General features: G+C 40.6%; 1 protein-coding gene across 3 annotated transcripts in view; it reads right to left on the reverse strand.

Moving 5' to 3' along the window:
• The window catches only part of IL17RB (interleukin 17 receptor B), a 31,463-nt gene extending 14,208 nt beyond the window's left edge, over positions 1–17,255 (reverse strand). For all 3 annotated transcript variants that reach the window (XM_030206305.1, XM_030206306.1, XM_030206304.1), the window contains exons 1-5: positions 17,151–17,255; positions 16,435–16,459; positions 9,535–9,681; positions 7,990–8,111; positions 804–930 (exon numbers count right to left, since the gene is read on the reverse strand). In XM_030206305.1, coding sequence (XP_030062165.1) covers positions 804–930; positions 7,990–8,111; positions 9,535–9,681; positions 16,435–16,459; positions 17,151–17,240 — 511 coding nt within the window. In that variant the 5' untranslated portion in view covers positions 17,241–17,255. The remainder of the gene's footprint in view (positions 1–803; positions 931–7,989; positions 8,112–9,534; positions 9,682–16,434; positions 16,460–17,150) is intronic.
• Between the last annotated feature and the right edge of the window lie 3,778 nt (positions 17,256–21,033).

The following is a 21,033-nucleotide window of genomic DNA, read 5'->3' on the forward strand; positions in this document are numbered from 1 at the left end:
CACTAGACTACTCCAGGGACCTGCATGCTACTCTAATGGACCTGGCTATAACATCTGAAGCTGTCACAGAAGCTGGTGAATACTATTTTTATTCACATTTTTTGGGGAGCACCTTTTTGTGTTTTTTTTTTTTTCATTAGAAAAACAGGTTTAGTCCAAAGCATTGACATTTTCGCCCTAGACATTTTGGTTTTGTTCCATTATGGCTGCAAAATGTCCAAGTGGTAGGTATGCACTAATCCTGCCTTTGAAGTGCCCCTGACGTGCCCCCCTGTGATTTGGACACAGTGCAGATGAATTGCATAGATAAACGTCTGCAAAATAGGTTTTGAAACCATCCAAACGGTGCTTTATGGCACTTTTTGGATGTTTTTCTCTTTCGAAAATGAGCCTCATAGTATAGCAGGACTTGCCTATGCATGCCTTCTTTAGCTGTGATTATATTCATGCACCTTTCTAATTTCACATACAACTTTAAGTAGTCTCCTTATTTTCTCACTTCTGTTACTCTCTTTTATCCTTGGGACACATTCTGCTAATCAGACTTACAGGAGCTCCACAATGAATATGCACGAGTTAAATTTGCATGCACTACCTCCATTGTATAGAAATCTATTTCATGCATATTCATTGTGGGTATCCTGAAAAACCAACTGGCTAGGTGTGTCCTGAAGACTGAGTTGAGAGTCACTGCTCTAGAACACTGAAAATTAATACCATATATATATAGAAATATTTTATTATGTAGTTAACATTGACTTAGCACCTACATTTTTATTCTACAACACTTTGCCTGGTAGTACCTGGTATAGAGATACTATATGATGATCTCGGAGCATCCTCTCCAATATTAGCTATTGGTATATTATAAGCAATGATGTTATATTCTGTGTCCGGTTCCACAGGAAATCCCAGGTAGTGAAACTCCCACTGCAGTAAGCCAAATAGCAAAAATAATTAAATCCTCTTCCATGAACATTCAGATTTTCCTCAAGTAGTATATTATGTCTGTTCAAACATCTTGCACAATACTACATGTTCTTCAAATATGTTGTATGCTTTATGGTATCCAGTAATCATACTAAGCTTTGTTTCTACCTACAGACTATATGATACCATTAATAAACTTACCTCAAAGAAACAATAAATACGAGGCAAGAAACTGTCTCAGACTACACCTCCCAAATTGCCAAAAAGTGATCTACAAAACTGTCTATGCTGCAAACTTCACTTACCTAGGAACCAAATGGTGGAACTTACCATCCAAAATAAGAAATATACAGGAATATACTAGATTCCGCAAAACCCTCAAATTGTTCTTATTCAAACCCTCACAAAGAACGACCATATCTCAAACAACTAATTATTACCTGAATTGGTTATTACTCTGTTAACCATTAACTTTCTCTTTGCTTCATGTACAATTTCTCATTCATAATAGATTTTCTAAATGTTAAACATCCATAGTTATCCCAGTACGTTTATGATACTGTATTGTAAAATTGGATTCTTACAACAAATTACTTTATAGGATACATAAAGAATAAAGCATAAGAATGTTTAATGTTTATTGTAAGCCACATTGAACTCAAACTTGTTTGGGATAATGTGGGCTATAAATGGCACAAATAAATAAATAAATACTCAATTTTATTACATAAAGGGATTTCTGTCTGCCAGGGCTATTGGGTTTGGGTTTTGCTCCTCCAAGCACAGACAACCTTGTGTTTTCACTTGCCTAGCCCTGTACCTCACAGTTTGAGAATGCCATCCATAGATGAATAATTGTCTTATCCTTGGACCATCAAATAGCAAAACGTAGAAAGATGCAAAGGAAATGGTCAAAATTGGAAGAATTATAAACAGGAGATTGTTAAATTTGGATCTGAGATAACATGGAAAAGGAGAAGCTCCTTATATTACTTAATCTTTTGAAGATCTTGTTCTTTCTGTGAAGTGTTTTATTACTGTAGTGGATAACTGGACAAATAACTTTCTTAGATTAAACAAACAGAAGACTAAATTATTGTGGTTTGGAGATTTGCAAACCGTATCTCCAGCTAATGTAATTATGTCCTTAGGGGCAATGCTTAGATTTGAATGTAAAATGCTAGGAGTGATCCTAGATTCAAAATTGACTTTTGAATTTCAGATTAATGAGCTTGTAAAGAAATTCTTTTTCAACTTACATCTTTTAAGAGCTATGAGATCATCTTTTAAGTCCTGCAAGCTATAGAACTATACCTTAGGCCATCTTGACTTCTCACTTGGGCTATTACAATTCCTTGTATTGTTCTATTACATCAAAATTACGTAGGAAACTGCAATCGCTGCAAAATACCTCTGCAAGGTTGACTTTTGCTTTGGGAAAGCTTCTCAAAGCAACTTTGCTTTTGAACAAATTTTATCTTCTTATAAAATAGCCTGCATGACTTATAAAAGTTTTTATGAACTCAATTCAGAAAATATAGTGCAACTTTTAAAATTTCCTATTAGGCTGAATTTTAGAAACATACAAAGATTGAACTTACTTTTTTCATTGATGGAAAATCTAAGTCAAAAGTCAGTTTGGGAAAGATCTTTTGTTCATCAAAGTGTCAAAATTTGGAATAATCCCTATCAAATTCATCAGATTCCTTCTTATCTTTTTCAAAAGGCACTTAAAACTTAACTATTTCTAAATCAGTGATTTTAAATTTTATTCGACTTTTAATAAGGAAGATTGTTGTAAGTCTCTTCATATGTGAAGTTTCTTTTCATTTGTAATCCACCTTGCATCTTTAAGGTTAAAGGTGAAATATAAGCTATACAATACAAATTGAAAATTTGGCATATTATATGATTGTGAGCTTACTTTTCCATTAATCTCTTCAGTGGGTTATTAAAACCTGACTATAAAGCTATATGTTTAAATAAAAAGTATAAACTGGGCTTCAAGAATTCTCACTTATTTTGTGATCACTGACGTGTCAACATCTTTACTAACCAACACAAAATCTATGCATGTCAAAACAACTAATTAAAGCAGGACGTATCCAGAATTTCCAATGTTTTGGTTCTAATAGCTACAGCATTCATTGTGCTAAATATATAGTTATTTTATACAGATTTTTGTCTCCCAAACTAATGTATATGACATCATCACACTATTAATAAGGGATTTTTGTACCCGAGGACACAAAAAGGTACAGTATTTAGTCATTGTGTTATATGATACCAATGAAAGTTCCAGTTCTTAGGGCTGAATCGTTAGAATGTTTGAGCATATTTTGATTTATTTAAATACAGGGGTCCTTTTAATAAGGTGCGCCGAAAAATGGCCTGTGCTGGTATAGATATGTGTATTGGACGTATGTAGTTTCATTTTTCAGCGCACCTGCAAAAAAGGCCTTTTTCGGGGGTTGAAAATGGATGTGTGGCAAAATGAAAATTGGCACACGTCTATTTTGGGTTTGAGACCTTACCACCACCCATTGACTTAGCGGTAAGGTCTCACATGTTAACCAGGTGGTAATCATCAGCATGAGTAAAATTCTGATTACTGCCTGGTTAGCACTACATGCCAGCAAATTTCCGGCGCGCCTACTGGACGCACATACAAAATGAAATTACCGCCTGGACCACACGGTAGCCGGGCGGTAGTCCCAAATTGGTACACGTAGATGCCTACGTGGCTTAGTAAAAGGGCCCCACAATTTGTTATACACTACCTACACTTTTGCTGAATTTTTGAGGACAATAAATTTGGGGAGAGGGGGACTCCCAACTGTGTTAACAATCCAACTTGTATGAAATTACCCTTTCCATTTTTTGTGCATACCATGTCAGCCTGGGACTTTGGGTACTGCATAGAGGGTTTATCCCTTTCCGCTATATTTGGACAATTGTATGATTCCCATTTCGAAGGGGGGAAAAATATATATATATATATATATATATATATATATATATATATATATATTATATATACACAGTACAATCCGCTTAAGTGCAAGGGTCTGGGACCAAAGAAATACATGCACTTAACCGGAGCGTGCACTTAACCGTTGTGACCCAAAGAAGCTTGACATCTGATAAACATATGTAGAGTACTGTTTATTATACAAACAGTATACAGTCTCCATTAACTGATGTTATACAGTCTACGTTAACTGACGTTAGGCTTACTTGAAGTAATCAGTCATAGTCCTCTGTAAACTATTGTGTCTGTGAGTTCCATAGACTACGTCTGCCAGATGGTAAAAACTGTCATAGCACGGACATCCAGTGGCCTCCAGATAGGCCCGCACGGTGTTGAGACTCTCCAGCGCTCTTGCAAAAGTGACAGGAGGTTGTTGAATTTCGTCAGCATGTGCCTCGCTGCTCATTTCATCATCTGTTTCATCATCAGCCATTGCCTGCATGTAGGCGCATATCTCGACATCAGTGCTGTCATCAGCTCTTTGTAGATCATAATCAACAGCTTCGTAGTGATGAAACTCCTCTTCAGTAACACCGGCGTTTGCAACAGCTGCATCTGTTTCGTCCCTCTCCACATCCTTAACAAAGCTTGCCCGCTTGTAGCAGTTCACAATGGTTGCCGGTGTAACATGATTCCAGGCTTCTTTCTGCATACATAGGGAATCCAACAGTGATAGATTACGAGCCAGTTCAACAGCACATTTATCTTTGCCAGTCTGGTCATCCATAACGCTCATCAGATGACATAGCACAAGAGCCTGATAATGTTTTTTGAAATTGGCTATTATGCCCTGATCCATAGGTTGGAGCAGAAAGGTAGTGTTTGGTGGCAGGAAGACCACCTTGATGTTAGCCTCACATCATCACTGTATGCAGCACAATTATCACAAAGCAACAAAATCTGACGCTTTTGTGCCCGCATTCCAGTGTCTAACTTCTTTAGCTAGTGCTTCCAAATTTCCCCAGTCATCCATGAATTTGCGCTAGCCTCGTATGACACAGGAAGTCGCTTAACATTCTTGAAGCAACGGGGCTGTTTGCTCTTTCCAATAGTGAGAAGTTGGAACCACTCATCCCTATCCATATTGCAGCAAAGGAGGATTGTCAGTCGGTCCTTCGACGTTTTACTTCCTGTAGTTTCGGCTTGTTTGAATGCAAGTGTTCCACTTGCCAGTAGAGACCGTTTTCATCGACATTGAAAATGTCTCAAGGTGCAAACTCGTTCAAGATGGTAGGAAGAACTGAAACAACCCAATTTTCAGCACCAAAGTCATCAGCATCTTGTTTTTCACCATGCTGTTTCTTGAATTTTATGTTGTTCCTCTCCTTCCATCTTTCCAACCATCCAACAGTGACTTTGAATTCAGTTAGTCCAAGACTTTCAGCTAGCTGATTAGCTTTCTCCATAAGCAGTGGACCACTGACAGGAAACTGTTTGCTCCTGACTTGAGAAAACCACCAAAGAAGAGCAGCTTTTCCCACCCATTTACGTTTCCTGTGTGGATTTGTATTGTTTTGCCAGTCTTCCAGCAGCTGATCTTTCTGCTTCAAGATACATGAAATTTGACTGGGATTGACACCATATTCTTTAGCAATAGATGCTTGACTTTGTTTTCTAATTTTTTAAGAACTTATACTCGTTCAGCCAGTGTTAAGGTCTTACAGTTGCGTGATGACGACGACAACTCCATTGTACACTCTAACAACTTTTTCTTTCGCTTATTCTGCCTGTGGCAGTTAACCAATGAGATTTCAAATTTATCACCCCTTTGTCACATGCCAATCGGCTTCCATATTCCGTGCGTGCGCTTATGTGGAGTCTTTCCTGCAGAGGAGCGGTCTTAAACCATGCATATAAGCGAATCTTGCACTTATCAGTGGTGCGCTAAACCGAAGTTTGTCCCCATACAAATTGATGGTGCAGGGATTTAAGCTGATTTGTCCGCCGCAGCATCCATTGGTTCCTCCGTGGGATTTGAATCTCATGCTGGAGGCTTTGGTGGGTCCTCCTTTTGAACCGTTGGAATCAAATTCTTGTAAAGATCTTACCTTGAAGACCGTGTTTTTGGTAGCGGTGGTGTCGGCCCGGAGGATTTCGGAACTCCAGGCTTTGTCTTGTAGAGCTCCTTTCTTATCCTTTTCCAAAGAGAAAGTGTCACTGAAGCCGGTACCGTCTTTTTTGCCCAAGGTGGTTTCCGATTTTCATGTGAATCAGGTGATTTCTTTGCCAGTTTTGGGAGACGGATTGGGACATTCTTCTCAGCGCCGTCTGGCGAAGTTGGATGTTCGTCGCAACTTGCATACTTACCTTCAGAGGACGAAGGAGTTTCGGGTCTCCGACAGGTTGTTCATTTTGTTTGGGGGTCATAAGAAAGGAGGTGCCACTTCTAAGGTGACCATTGCTAGGTGGTTGAAGGAGGCTATTGCTCGGCCTATTTGCTTAAGGGTCGCGTGGTGCCTTCAGTGCTCAAGGCACATTCTACTCGGGGGGTGGCCACAACCTGGGCGGAAAGTAGTTTAATTCCTCCTCAAGAGATTTGTCAGGCAGTGGTCTGGTCCTCCATGCATTCTTTTGTAAAGCACTATAGAGTCGATGTTCAGGCTAGAGGGGATGCAAGCTTTGGCGCGGCTGTTTTGACCTCTGGTTTCCGGGGGTCCCGCCCTTAGTATTACTTCTTTGGTACTTCCCAAGTGTCTTGATCGGTCTGGAGGGTCACTGAGGAAGGTGAAATTAGGCCTTACCTACTAATTTTCTTTCCTCTAGACCCTCCAGACCGGTCAAGAACCCACCCTGTCTTTAGCGTTTTTGGCGATCTTAATAGATTTTCTTTGAGTCTTGGATTTTCGCTGCAGCTGACATGAAGAATTTGCCTTTTCAGTGCTGGTCTCGTTTGGGCTGGATTGTTTTTTGGCATTGGAATAGTTAAGTGCAGCACACCGTTGGCGTTTGGCCTGCTCAAGCACATTTCCGTTTTTCAGTTGTGTTCCCATGTACAGGGTTCTGCTTCTGCTTCTGTTTTTTCTGTTCTGTGTTCTTTTCTCTGCTTTGTTACCGGTATACTGGCTAGTTGGGTCTCTGCACAGGTTACTTATACAGTGTTCAAAGCTCAGTGTTCTCAGTCTCCCTCTGCTGGTAGGTGTGTATAACCCAAGCGTCTTGACCGGTCTGGAGGGTCTAGAGGAAAGAAAATTAGCAAGTAATGCCTAATTTCACCATTTTACCCATGGATGCTGAAGCTTTCATTATTGGGCAACCTCTTAGCAGGTGAAAGTATGAATGTTCCACAGTACTCACTCTGCTGCTCCCCAGTATCTCTCCACACTCGTCCTTCCCTACACCCCTTCCCGTGCACTCCGCTCCATGGATAAATCCTTCTTACCTGTTCCCTTCTCCACTACTGCCAACTCCAGACTTCGCGCCTTCTGTCTCGCTCCACCCTATGCCTGAAATAAACTTCCTGAGCCCCTACGTCTTGCCCCATCCTTGGCCACCTTTAAATCTAGACTGAAAGCCCATCTCTTTAACATTGCTTTTGACTCGTAACCACCCGCCTCCACCTACCCTCCTCTCCTCCTTCCTGTACACATTAATTGATTTCATTTGCTTACTTTATTTTTTGTCTATTAGATTGTAAGCTCTTTGAGCAGGGACTGTCTTTCTTCTATGTTTGTGCAGTGCTGCGTATGCCTTGTAGCGCTATAGAAATGCTAAATAGTAGTAGTAGTGCGTATACTTTTACAGCAGAAAGAACAGGCAAGGCTGAGGGAGGAGTAAAGGGCAGGACTAGAAACACACATAGACTTACACTAGTATTCTATAATTGCATATGCAAATTAAATTAGAACAAATGCAGGCAGTTTTAGTTCTTGGAAAAGGCCACTTTTCAGTATATATTCACGTATGTATCCATTTTAATTGTAGCATCAGGGAATATAAATGGAGGTATGATCAGAAAGTGAGCTTCAAAATAAAAACCAAGGCAATTAACTAACCATTAATAAAATGCATTTTATATTTTCAACACTCACCGGTTGGCCATTAGGACTAACTTGTCTTTGAAATGGCTTCGTGTAATTGCATCGAACACAGGCCCTCACATTTCCAGTTGTGTATGTGCAGATCATAATAGCTGTCAGTTTGATGATGCTTCCTGAAGTTAAAGAATGGAAATACTAGAACAATTTGATGCAGGACACCAATGTACTTTTCTGCCTGTTATCCCTCAGATTCTATATATTGTGACTTTGGACATCTGTGTGATATGGATGTCTAAATGACGTTTAATGTGAGCAAGTGTAAAGTGATGCATGTGGGAAAGAGGATCCCGAATTATAGCTACGTCATGCAAGGTTCCACGTTAGGAGTCACGGACCAAGAAAGGGATCTAGATGTCGTTGTTGATACGTTGAAGCCTTCTGCTCAGTGTGCTGCTGCGGCTAAGAAAGCAAATAGAATGTTAGGTATTATTAGGAAAGGAAAGGAATGGAAAACAAAAATGAGGATGTTATAATGCCTTTGTATTGCTCCATGGTGCGACCGCACCTTGAATATTGTGTTCAATTCTGGTCGCCGCATCTCAAAAAAGATATAATGGAACTAGAAAAGGTACAGCGAAGGGCAACGAAAATGATAAAGGGGATGGGACGACTTCCCTATGAGGAAAGGCTAAAGCGACTAGGGCTCTTCAGCTTTGAGAAAAGGCGTCTGAGAGGAGATATGATAGAGGTCTATAAAATAATGAGTGGAGTGGAGTGGAATGGGTAGATGTGAAGCGTCTGTTCATGCTTTCCAAAAATACTAGGACTAGGGGGCATGCAATGAAGCTACAATGTAGTAAATTTAAAACGAATCAGAGAACATTTTTTTTCACTCAACGTGTAATTAACCTCTGGAATTTGTTGCCAGAGAATGTGGTAAAGGCGGTTAGCTTAGCGGAGTTTAAAAAAGGTTTGGATGGCTTCCTAAAGGAAAAGTCCATAGACCGTTATTAAATGGACTTGGGGAAAATCCACTATTTCTGGGATAAGCAGTATAAAATGTTTTGCACATTTTTGGGATCTTGCCAGGTATTTGTGACCTGGATTGACCACTGTTGGAAACAGGATGCTGGGCTCGATGGACCTTTGGTCTTTCCCAGTATGGCAATACTTATGTACTTCTGTACTTACATGCTGTTTTTCAGATGTCCAAAACACACAAACAGAGCTTCTAAAATATAACCTACATAACTTTTAATCTCCTAAATTGAATTTCAGCTGAAAACTGGGCACAACTTTCTGAGCCTAATATTCAAAATCAATAGGACATGAGATAAATTTGCACATATTGACACCTTTCCATCATGCATGTTGATTGTGGATATCCTGTAAATGTGGTTGGTTGTGGGATCACCAGAACAGATTTAAGAAGTATTATGTAGAGATTTCTATATCATGTAAGTATGGAATGTAGCCAATACTTCAACTACTCAACATGTGTTTGTTTTTTTTCATTAGGTTCAATTAAATGTCTTCCAACAGACGTCATGCAAATGGTGAACAACACTGCAAGATCTATAAGACTGAGAAACTCACCATCTCTACTGAGGTGCCAGCTCACATTTAACAGAAAAGCCTTGGACTGTAGCTTGCTCTCTGTCACAACAAGGCTGGCTTTGAGACTGTGAAGGTCTGAGGGTGTCAAATTGCGCCGATCCCACCACTCGGGAGCAGGCTGCAGAGCTTGAAATAACAGATAGTGGCGTTTCATTAGAAACAGGTACCGTGCGTTACAAAAAAAAAAAAAAAACATGAGGGGAATTTATGGAAGTTTGGTTCCAGTTTTAGCAATGAAAATATGTCAATAGTTCAGTGGGAAATATATTTTGTAAATCTTTGGTACATTTTACAAATATGGTTTCCATTTTGAAATGACACAAACATCATCATTTTAAAATCATTTTTAAAATGAAAGAAAAAGCAAATTGTTTTCTGATTTAGAGGTTGATTTACTAACCCATAGGATTCATGTTCTCTTTGCAGGAAAGTTTGCTACAGATGCAAATTTGTCCCCTAGCAAACTTTCATGTGTGAATGAACTATAGAGCACTTTCATACTGCTTGGATACTGTGGAATCATGGCAGCTCATCAATTCTCAATTTAAATAAACTGTGTGTAGTGGATTTTCATCAGGTTACAACTAATGTGGGTTTGTTTGTTTTTCAATAAAGTTTTATACAAAAATGCATGCACACCATTTTGGTAAACCCATTTTGTGAATGTTGAAACCGTTTAGGGAGTAATTGTATAAGGGGCTGTTTAGTTTTAGGTAGGAAGAACATTATTCTTGCATATGTGAACAGTATCTGGTTAAGCATTATTCTGTAAGTATGTGCCTAGATGTGTGTATTAGAGAATGACATGGGACAAACACCCCATCCCCGTGGGTTCTGTCTCCATCCCCACCCCATCCCCGAAGGCCCTGTTTCCATCCACGCCCCATCCCCATGGGCTCTGTCCTCATCTGCAGAAGCCTTGAACACTTATGATTTTATATAAATATAAAAAGGAACAATATGCTGTGCAACTGTTGTGTATAAATTACAAATAGAAAACGACAATAACAATGAGCAGCAATAATAACCCTCCTCACCACCACCCTCTACCCTTCCAACCCCAACAATACTACACCAAGGAATCCTAATTCACACTGATAAAATGTCCAGGGGATATAAAATACAACCCATTCTGTATGACCTAGAGGGGAAAAATATGCCCTATGAAGCACTGTTATGATTTTTTAATCTGTGGATGAATAAAAAGTCATCTACAATCTCAGGGTTCAGTCTAGCTCTCCTGTCTTCCACAGTCCTTCCTGCAATAGAAGATGTCTTCTTAGAAGATGTGCTGGTAGCAGGATATACAGGATCCCCCATGCAAATTTTGCTAGTTGTGGCCAGCATGTTTGCTTGTTTCTTCCCCCAAAAAATCTAAATATCATTGTCTGCATCACTCAAGCATAAATAACAGTCCAGTTCATTAATAGGCTTCAAAGTAGAAAATGACATGGAGCCAAAGTTTGTCCCTGTCCCCATCCGCGTGTCAATTCTCTAGTGTGTATTTTATGATTGCAGGTTTACATGGAGAGAGTTTGGGTTGGGGTATATGCATGTAAAGTATTGAATCTTATCATCTACATCAGGGGAATCACTAATTTAGTCACAATGTTATTGAATTCCAGGGTTATGAACCTAACTTGCATGCCAGGATGAAAGTCCGCATGCCCAAAGTTGGCAATCTAGGCATGAGCATTTAAACCAGCTGTTCGGCTTCTGTATGTCTGCCTTAAATATAGAACAGGGGGAATCATCCTCTACGATGACGAATCACAGGAGGTAAAAGTAGAGGCTGACCAAAGATGATTCACCACTGGAGACTTGAATCCAACAGTCTTTTTTTTTTTTTTTTTAAATTTTATCATTTTACTTTAATTGCATTCACATTTATCACATACAGTGGTGGAAATAAGTATTTGATCCCTTGCTGATTTTGTAAGTTTGCCCACTGACAAAGACATGAGCAGCCCATAATTGAAGGGTAGGTTATTGGTAACAGTGAGAGATAGCACATCACAAATTAAATCCGGAAAATCACATTGTGGAAAGTATATGAATTTATTTGCATTCTGCAGAGGGAAATAAGTATTTGATCCCCCACCAACCAGTAAGAGATCTGGCCCCTACAGACCAGGTAGATGCTCCAAATCAACTCGTTACCTGCATGACAGACAGCTGTCGGCAATGGTCACCTGTATGAAAGACACCTGTCCACAGACTCAGTGAATCAGTCAGACTCTAACCTCTACAAAATGGCCAAGAGCAAGGAGCTGTCTAAGGATGTCAGGGACAAGATCATACACCTGCACAAGGCTGGAATGGGCTACAAAACCATCAGTAAGACGCTGGGCGAGAAGGAGACAACTGTTGGTGCTATAGTAAGAAAATGGAAGAAGTACAAAATGACTGTCAATCGACAAAGATCTGGGGCTCCACGCAAAATCTCACCTCGTGGGGTATCCTTGATCATGAGGAAGGTTAGAAATCAGCCTACAACTACAAGGGGGGAACTTGTCAATGATCTCAAGGCAGCTGGGACCACTGTCACCACGAAAACCATTGGTAACACATTACGACATAACGGATTGCAATCCTGCAGTGCCCGCAAGGTCCCCCTGCTCCGGAAGGCACATGTGACGGCCCGTCTGAAGTTTGCCAGTGAACACCTGGATGATGCCGAGAGTGATTGGGAGAAGGTGCTGTGGTCAGATGAGACAAAAATTGAGCTCTTTGGCATGAACTCAACTCGCCGTGTTTGGAGGAAGAGAAATGCTGCCTATGACCCAAAGAACACCGTCCCCACTGTCAAGCATGGAGGTGGAAATGTTATGTTTTGGGGGTGTTTCTCTGCTAAGGGCACAGGACTACTTCACCGCATCAATGGGAGAATGGATGGGGCCATGTACCGTACAATTCTGAGTGACAACCTCCTTCCCTCCGCCAGGGCCTTAAAAATGGGTCGTGGCTGGGTCTTCCAGCACGACAATGACCCAAAACATACAGCCAAGGCAACAAAGGAGTGGCTCAGGAAGAAGCACATTAGGGTCATGGAGTGGCCTAGCCAGTCACCAGACCTTAATCCCATTGAAAACTTATGGAGGGAGCTGAAGCTGCGAGTTGCCAAGCGACAGCCCAGAACTCTTAATGATTTAGAGATGATCTGCAAAGAGGAGTGGACCAAAATTCCTCCTGACATGTGTGCAAACCTCATCATCAACTACAGAAGACGTCTGACCGCTGTGCTTGCCAACAAGGGTTTTGCCACCAAGTATTAGGTCTTGTTTGCCAGAGGGATTAAATACTTATTTCCCTCTGCAGAATGCAAATAAATTCATATACTTTCCACAATGTGATTTTCCGGATTTAATTTGTGATGTGCTATCTCTCACTGTTACCAATAACCTACCCTTCAATTATGGGCTGCTCATGTCTTTGTCAGTGGGCAAACTTACAAAATCAGCAAGGGATCAAATACTTATTTCCACCACTGTAAATGTAGGGAAATACAGAAATTAATATAAAAAGGAAAACATTTTCTCTCAACAATATATATTTACATAATTGTCCACAATTGGAAGATCTAAGATCAGAAAAACAATCTTAAAGAAAATATCCAACCGTCTTTATTGGTATAAGTAAAAGAAGGACCCGACACGAGCCATGTTTCGATGCATGCAAGCGCCTACATCAGGGGTCAAATAATATACTCCGGATGAAAGCACGGAGCCACAGCTCTGCTGGTATACGAAGCTGTCACCTTTCGAAACGCGTTAACACTAAAAACAAATGGATAAACACTTGCAACGACTGCAGGAACAGAATGTAGGCGCTTGCATGCGTCGAAACATGGCCCGTGTCAGGTCCTTCTTTTACTTATAGCAATAAAGACTGTTGGATTCAAGTCTCCAGTGGTGAACCATCTTTAGTCAGCCTCTACTTTTACCTGCTGTGCCTTAAATATAGGCAAGTTTTTGGCCGCTTACACTAGTATTGTTTAAAGAAAAGTAGGCGCATACTTTAAAGATTAGGATTCAAATAAGCACTTTCCTAGCACCCAAATCTAGATGCCCCCTTATAGAATTAGCTTCCATGTGCTCTCTAAATGCCAGATTCTATAAATGGTGCTCCAAAATGTGCACGGGAAAAGATCAGCACCTAGCGCAGTTCTATAAAGGGTGTGGGCCCTTTATAGAATTACATTTAGCCCCAATTCCCACATCCTAACTTTGGGTGCCAGACTCGCACCACCTAAAACTTGGTGCAAATGCTGATGCCCAAGTTGTGCGTGTTGACCCATTAATCTGTAACAGTGTGCGCAACTTTTTGGAGTGTCCCCTTTTGAGTTACATGCTATGGGATTTGGGCGCCAAGCATTCTAGAATAGTGCATAGCCAGATGCGTGCGCAATTCCTAATTGGTGCCAATTAACATCAATAACTGGTTATTAACAGCTCATTAGCCTATTAAGTTGCATACACATTCTAAGATTACACCTAAAGTTAGGCACCCAAATTTGGCCACCATATATAGACTCTTAGGGTAAGGTTCCCTAAATTTAAGCATCTTTTGCGCACTCAGATTTATAGAGTACTTCTGTCCAAGCAGGTAAGTGTACATCTATATACAGACATGGCAATTGTATACCTAAGTGGTTCTCAACCTGGAGATGTGTTGCAGGGCCGGCACACAACAGTGAAGATATATATATTTTTAAAGTTTGCAACATGACTGACTCTTCTCTTCTCCCCTCCCCTCCCCCTGTAGAGCCAGCACCATTCCTTCTTCTTTCCTCAACCCCCCCCCCCCCCCCCAAGTCCAGCACTGCTTTCTCTTCTCCCTCTCCCTCCCCCTCCCTCCATTCCGTCAAACCAGCTTTCTTTATTGACCCCTACCTGCAGTGATAACAGGTTGCCTGAGCCAGCGCCTTCTCCTTCCCTCTGCCACATCCCACCCTTGTATACACAGGAAGTTGTGTCAGAGGGGTGAAAATGGGTGACTGACCTTTACAGAATACCAGAATAGCGTGCAGGTTGCATCTAACTTTGGGCACTGGAATTACATCTGGCTCTATCATATGTAAGTCTACTGCCCAAAGTTAGATGCAGAGAGGCATTATTCTATAACATGGCGCTTAACTTTTGGGAATGCTCATGGATCTGCCTAAGCCAGTGGCTCCCAAACTTGATCCTGGAGGCACCCCAGCCAGTCAGGTTTTTGGGATATCCACAATGAATATTCATGAGAGATATTTGCATGCACTGCCTCCACTGCATGCAAATATCTCTCATGAATATTCATTGTGGATATCCCAAAAACCTGACTGGCTGGGGTGCCTCCAGGACCAGGTTTGGGAACCACTGGCCTAAGCCCTTCCCATGGCCACGCCCTCTTTTTGGTTGCACATGGGAAAAGTTAGGCACCATGTTTTAGAATAGCGCACAGAGGAGATCTGTGCGCAACTCCACTTAAGTGCTTCTTAACATCAAAATTAGGGGGTCTTTTACTAAGGCGCGCTCACGTTTTTTGGCATGCGCTAAAATTGTAGGCACGCTAGAGACGCCAATGTATTCTTATGGGTGTCTCTAACGTTTAGCACACCCACAATTTTAGCGCGCACTAAAAACGTCGGCGTTCCATAGTAAAAGACGCCCTTAGTGCTTGTTCTTGCCCACTAATCAATTGAGTTGCACGCAGATCTCAGAAACGCATGCAAATTCCAGCACCCAACTTTGGACAACCTAAATTGAACCCAAAGGATACTGTAAAATACACATTTTTATACCATATGCAGGTTGCTAAAACAGTATTGAGGGGTCCTTTTACAAAGGCATGCTGAAAAATGGCTTGCAGTATTGTAGGCATGCGCCGATCCATGTTTTAGCGCACCTGTAAAAAAGGCCTTTTTAAATTTTTGCCGAAAATGACGTGCGGCAAAATGAAAATTGCCGCGCGTCCATTTTAGGTCTGAGACCTTACCGCCAGCCATTGACCTAGTGGTAAAGACTCGCGCGGTAACCAGGCGGTAATGACCTATGTGTGCCAAATGCCTCTTGGCACACGTCCATTATGCGCGCCTGAAAATAAAAAAAATATTTTTCAGACACGCGTATCGGATGCGGGCCAAAAATGAAATTACAGCAAAAGCCACACGGTAGTTGAGCGGTAACTCCATTTTGGCATGTGTTGGGCGCTCGTAGACGCTTACCCAGCTTAGTAAAAGGGCCCCTCAGAGAATTACTGCGAGTACTTACATTACTCTGTAAAACTGCTTTGAATTTAAGTTTCTACCATGAGAATGGTTACAACACAACGTAATCTTTTTAAAAGTAAATTTTTGATATCCTTATACAACATAGCAGTAGAGATCATTACAAAACTTCACTTCTATCCTGTCTCACAGAGGAAGGTAATATCCCACTGATAATAATAATCCCACTGAGTGGAGGAGTGGCCTAGTGGTTAGAGCCCCAGGCTTGCAATCCAGAGGTGGCCGGTTAAAATCCCACTGCTGCTCCTTGTGATCTTGGGCAAGTCATTTAACCCTCCATTGCCTCAGGTACAGATTTAGATTGTGAGCCCTCCTGGGACAAAGAAATATCCAGTGTACTTGAATGTAACTCACCTTGAGCTACTACTGAAAAAAGGTGTGAGCAAAATCTAAATAAATAAAATAGCAAGTTTTGTGGAGATGGGAGGAGGGGAGGGAGATTTGTTCTGATTCCACCTGAGTACTCAGGTTTCTAAAGGAGACTAGGAATTGTTTCAGGTAAAACTGGCCTCCTGGACATGTATGTGAGCTACTGTTTGGCTTTTTTAAATGATTAACCAGACTGAAACAATTAAATATTTTAAAAAGCATAATTCTTACATTACACTTACCATTGTGGAAACTACAGTTGATAGACTGCAAGAAAAGAGGTAACAAGCATTACAAAGCAGCAAACAGAAGATTAGAGAAAGATATAAATTTAAAGTTAAACTACTCAAAACATCATGCACTAAATTATCTGACGGCTAGAAGTTTATTTTTCTGCATTCACAGTAACTTGTTTTTATTGTTCATTTTACATATTGTAAACCGCTTTGATTTGAGTTCAAGAGAAGCAGTATAGTAAATATAATAAACGATTGTATATCTCATTTTACTTCGAGGGCCATGTCTCCAGACGGGTTAATTTTGGCATTAAGTTTAATCTGGATGTGCTTGTAAAGAACTTGTGAGCATCCTGTCCCTTTTTACTTCAGGTGATACGCTCACATCAGCTGCTTCTAATGACTTGCTACAATCTTATTCCAAACCAACCAGCTCGCATTTTAAATATGTTTAAATTGCATATATTGAATAAAGTAGACAGAAACACACACTGTTGAACTGAAATGGTTTTTGAAGCTTTACGTGAAGTCTTCAAATAAGAATATTTAAAAACACTGCTATATTTTTTTAAAAAGTGAAGCGTAACACTGGCTATTTCACTTCATCTTGACTTTCTCTCACACTTACAACCATTTTTACTTCAGTTATCTTTCACAATTAAGGAACAATTGTGCAGTGCATTTGTCCAGGATGTGTGTGTGTGTGTGCCAGAGATTCTCACCTGCTCCTGTTCAGGCTCAGACCCTGTTCCTGTAGTTGCTTCATCCGTCATCACCCAGCTCTGTCTCCACTGTATCCAGCAGACAGTCATCAGCAGTATTCTTACAGCACTAAGAAATGACATGTCTAGTTCTAACAAGGGAGTTCTCACACTTCCTGCACTGCACTTACAAACTCGATATATCTTATAAAACCTGAGCAAGGATCTGGTAATGAAAAAGTGTCTCACTTCCCTCCCCGACCAGTCGTCCCTCCCACTTGTGATGTGCACCGAGGAGGAAAAGAGAGAGATCAAGGACCGTGTGGTCAGGACCTTCTAAAAGGGGATCCTCACCACTTGCACCACAAAAAGAAAAAAAAAAAAACTTAACTCTTATGTAAAGGACTAGATTAAATTCTGCTTCTCGTTGCTGAAATTATGGACCTGTCTTCATCAAAGATACCGTTTCTCTAACCTTTAGGATGTGAATTCATTACAGTGCATTTTGTTAATTAACGCACCTTAAATTTAGAGGTTCTTTAACTTTTGTAAAAGGACACCTAAGTTACTTATAATTTAATTGTACTTCTAGAAAGTAACATACTTGATAAATAAAAACAAATAAATTATCTGATAAATTTCTCCATCTTTGGCATATGATTTATTCTAAGTTACTTATAATTTAATTGTATTGCTAGTAAGAAATATACTAAGAGGCCCTTTTTATCACCCAGCAGTAGGGTTATCGTCAGTTTGCACCTGGCAAATCGGCTCTACCGCCAGGCTTTCCCAGGAGCCCGGGGGTAATTCTGGTCCTGCCATACAGCATGTCCATGGGCTCTCCTCCTGCAGTCTCCTCTCTCTCTCCAATCCTCCTCCATCTTCTCCAGACTGCCAGTCCATGGGCTCCTCTACAGCCTTCTTTACCAGCTGCCTCCCATCATCATTATCCCCCTCTCTCAGCTGTTTCCTATCCTGTTCATCCAGCCCTCCCAGATCCTCCTTCTTTCCCCTAGGATTCTGGGACTCGTAGTGGGGGTAACACTTCCTCATTCTATCAGGCCTCTCTCTCTCAAGGGCTGCTGGGGCTTGTAGTCTTTCAGCTTCATTGACCTCAATGGTGACGGGGACAGGCTGCTTTCCCCGCACTGGCCCTGCACTCTTGATTCTAGCCCTTTTGGCTCTGTCCTTCCGTGGAGGTCTAGGGTACCCAGACGACTTCCCCCTCCCCGCTTCCCTTGCTGGGTGACCCTCGCTCCCCACCTGATCACACTATGGACTTTTCCTCTAGGAAGCTGTCCAAACCTTTTTTAAACTCCGCTAAGCTAACCGCCTTTATCACATTCTCTGGCAACAAATTTCAGAGTTTAATTACACATTGCTGACTGTCTGTTTATGATAACAGTGTTTAATCATGAGGATGTGGAACTTGTGCATAGTTACAGATACAACTCTGGCCACCTTGTTGGGTAGACTGGATGGACTATACAGGTTTTTATCTGCTGGCATTTAGTTTATTACTATGTTTTCTTTTATAGATCACTACAAAGTATCTGCCGCACTGTACCAACACATTTAGGAGATTGCCCATGCTCCATGGAATGTACAATCTAGTCAAGATACATGAGACAGGTAAGAGGCTTGTGCATCAAAAAGAATCTTATGGGCACTCCATAATTGACGATCAGCACACTCTTGTTCACTCATCACAGGGCTTTTTTCTGTGCTGCACCTTTGCTCTGGAATTTCCTTCCATTGACCCTCAGGATAGAATCATCCTTTCCCAGGTTTAAAATGACCTTAACAACTTATTTATTTCAGCAAGTCTGTCCCATCTATTGTCAGACCTAGGCAATATGATGCGTCTCCCAATAGAAGTCTTTCAGTTAGGCAGACACTGATTTTTCTCTTTCTCTTTATTCAAAAATTGGCATTCCTTTCTGCACATGTTATACTTTTTAATTTATAAACAGCCTTGTCATTTTATAAGGGCATAAACCATAGACCATAAACCAGTACCGAGAAATTAATCCAGCTGCGGGAAGAATAAAGGTTCAGGTTTTAAATGCAGCCTCACAGAAGTATTTTAAACGTATTCTTTATTCTCAGAATGGTAAGGTATAGAATATACTACTCAAACAATTCTAGCTATATTAGTAAAGCTTTCCAGCAGGGTGGAATGATTATACTACCTCCATGAGCTAGTCTAGTGGATCTAGGAGCCTATATATTAAGCTGCAAAATAGCAATAACTCATGGTATCAACCAATAAGGTGAGTTATTTCCCAGTTAACCCCTGTTATTTGCAAATATTTCTAGTTACTTGGTTATTGTACACCTTAGCACTAAAAAGAAATTAGGCATAACATGAGGTAAAGTAATTAACTGCATTGTATTTCAAATTCATAGAAATCAGTGATTACTATGCCAATCAGTAGCCCGACTTGTGAAATGTTTTGCTGTTGTTATGTGCTGTCGAGCAGAATCAACTCAAGTTGACCCTATGCATAGTTGTCCTGAACTATGTTTGATCTTCAGTCAGGCAGCTAATTGTTGATAGAGGGGCATCCATAGCAGTTGTTGTTATGTTTATTCATCACATTGCTGGTCTTCCTCTTTAGCGTTGACCTTCAACCTTGCCAAGGGAGATGTCTTTCTCTAATGATCTTTCTGCCTGATATTCAAAAGTATTTAACTGGCCAGGAATGACACCTGGCCAGTTAAATACCCTCAAGTTGACTAGCTGCCGATATTCAGTGGGAGATAACTGGCTATCTCCCACTGAATAACCTGGTCACCAGCTATGTCGTGTGACATAGCCAGTTACTGCTGATCTTCAGCGGCTGACCAGTTAAGTTTAGTGGCCACATAGACCAGCGTAAATAGCAGGTCTATCTTTGCTCACTAGAACCTAGCTGGTCAGCTGATGAATATCGACTTAACTGCCTATGTTTGCAGCACCAAAGAAAAAACTCTGGAAATTCAATGTTAGTGGCCGGACACCTTGAAAAATGCTTTTTATGTATGTATCTACGTATACAGCCCCGGCATTGAATTTCCAGATTTGCTGGTGACAGCGGGAATTAGCTGGTCTGAATCCCACTGTCTCAATATCAGGGCTTTCTTGTCACTTGAATGGCTAGATTCAGTAGCTATGGCCTGCTTTATAAATCTAAGCAAGGCACTTCTTTATTCTCATTATTTATGCTTTACAAGTTACACAAAATTCACTTGCAAATTGAAACACAGAGAGGAAAAAGTATCAAATGAATATCAGTACAACAAGATTTGTACATCTCTTAATTAGAACCATAAATCTAAGAGAGATACATAGGGAACGTATTCCAAAAGGTTAAGGAGAACCTAAAAAAAAGAGGAAATAACACAAATAACTAATTATCAGTAACTGGCCTGACCGTTTAATTCTCTCATTTTATATTTTCCAACTTCTCTCACTTCTTGGGTCCACTGGGTGCTCTTTTTAAATCTAAGAAAGCTCTAAGTTGTTCCGGCTCCCAAAGATATATTTATTGTCCAGATATCTTATTATACATTTGCAGGGAAATGTTAGTAGAAACTTAGCTCCTATTGAATTTGTTTCTTCTCGAAGAGCCAAAAATTTCCGCCTTCTATCCTGAGTAGATTTTATGACATCTGGATAAATCCAAATTCTGTGTCCACAAAAAGTTTTAGTAGAATTTTTGAAGTACAACTTTAATACAGAATTTAAGTCCTGCTCAAATAAGAAGGAAGCCATTAATGTTCGTCTCAGAGTAACTTCATTTAACGAATCTTCTAGCAAGGCAGAAATATCATTTAAAGTCTGATCATCTTGCTGAGTTTGTATCATATGCCCGGGGGTCCCCTGTTCTTCTCGATTTCGCTTAGGTAAAGGCAAGTAGTA

The sequence above is a fragment of the Microcaecilia unicolor genome, chromosome 6 (genome assembly GCF_901765095.1).
Source record: "Microcaecilia unicolor chromosome 6, aMicUni1.1, whole genome shotgun sequence".
NCBI classification, from domain to species: domain Eukaryota; kingdom Metazoa; phylum Chordata; class Amphibia; order Gymnophiona; family Siphonopidae; genus Microcaecilia; species Microcaecilia unicolor.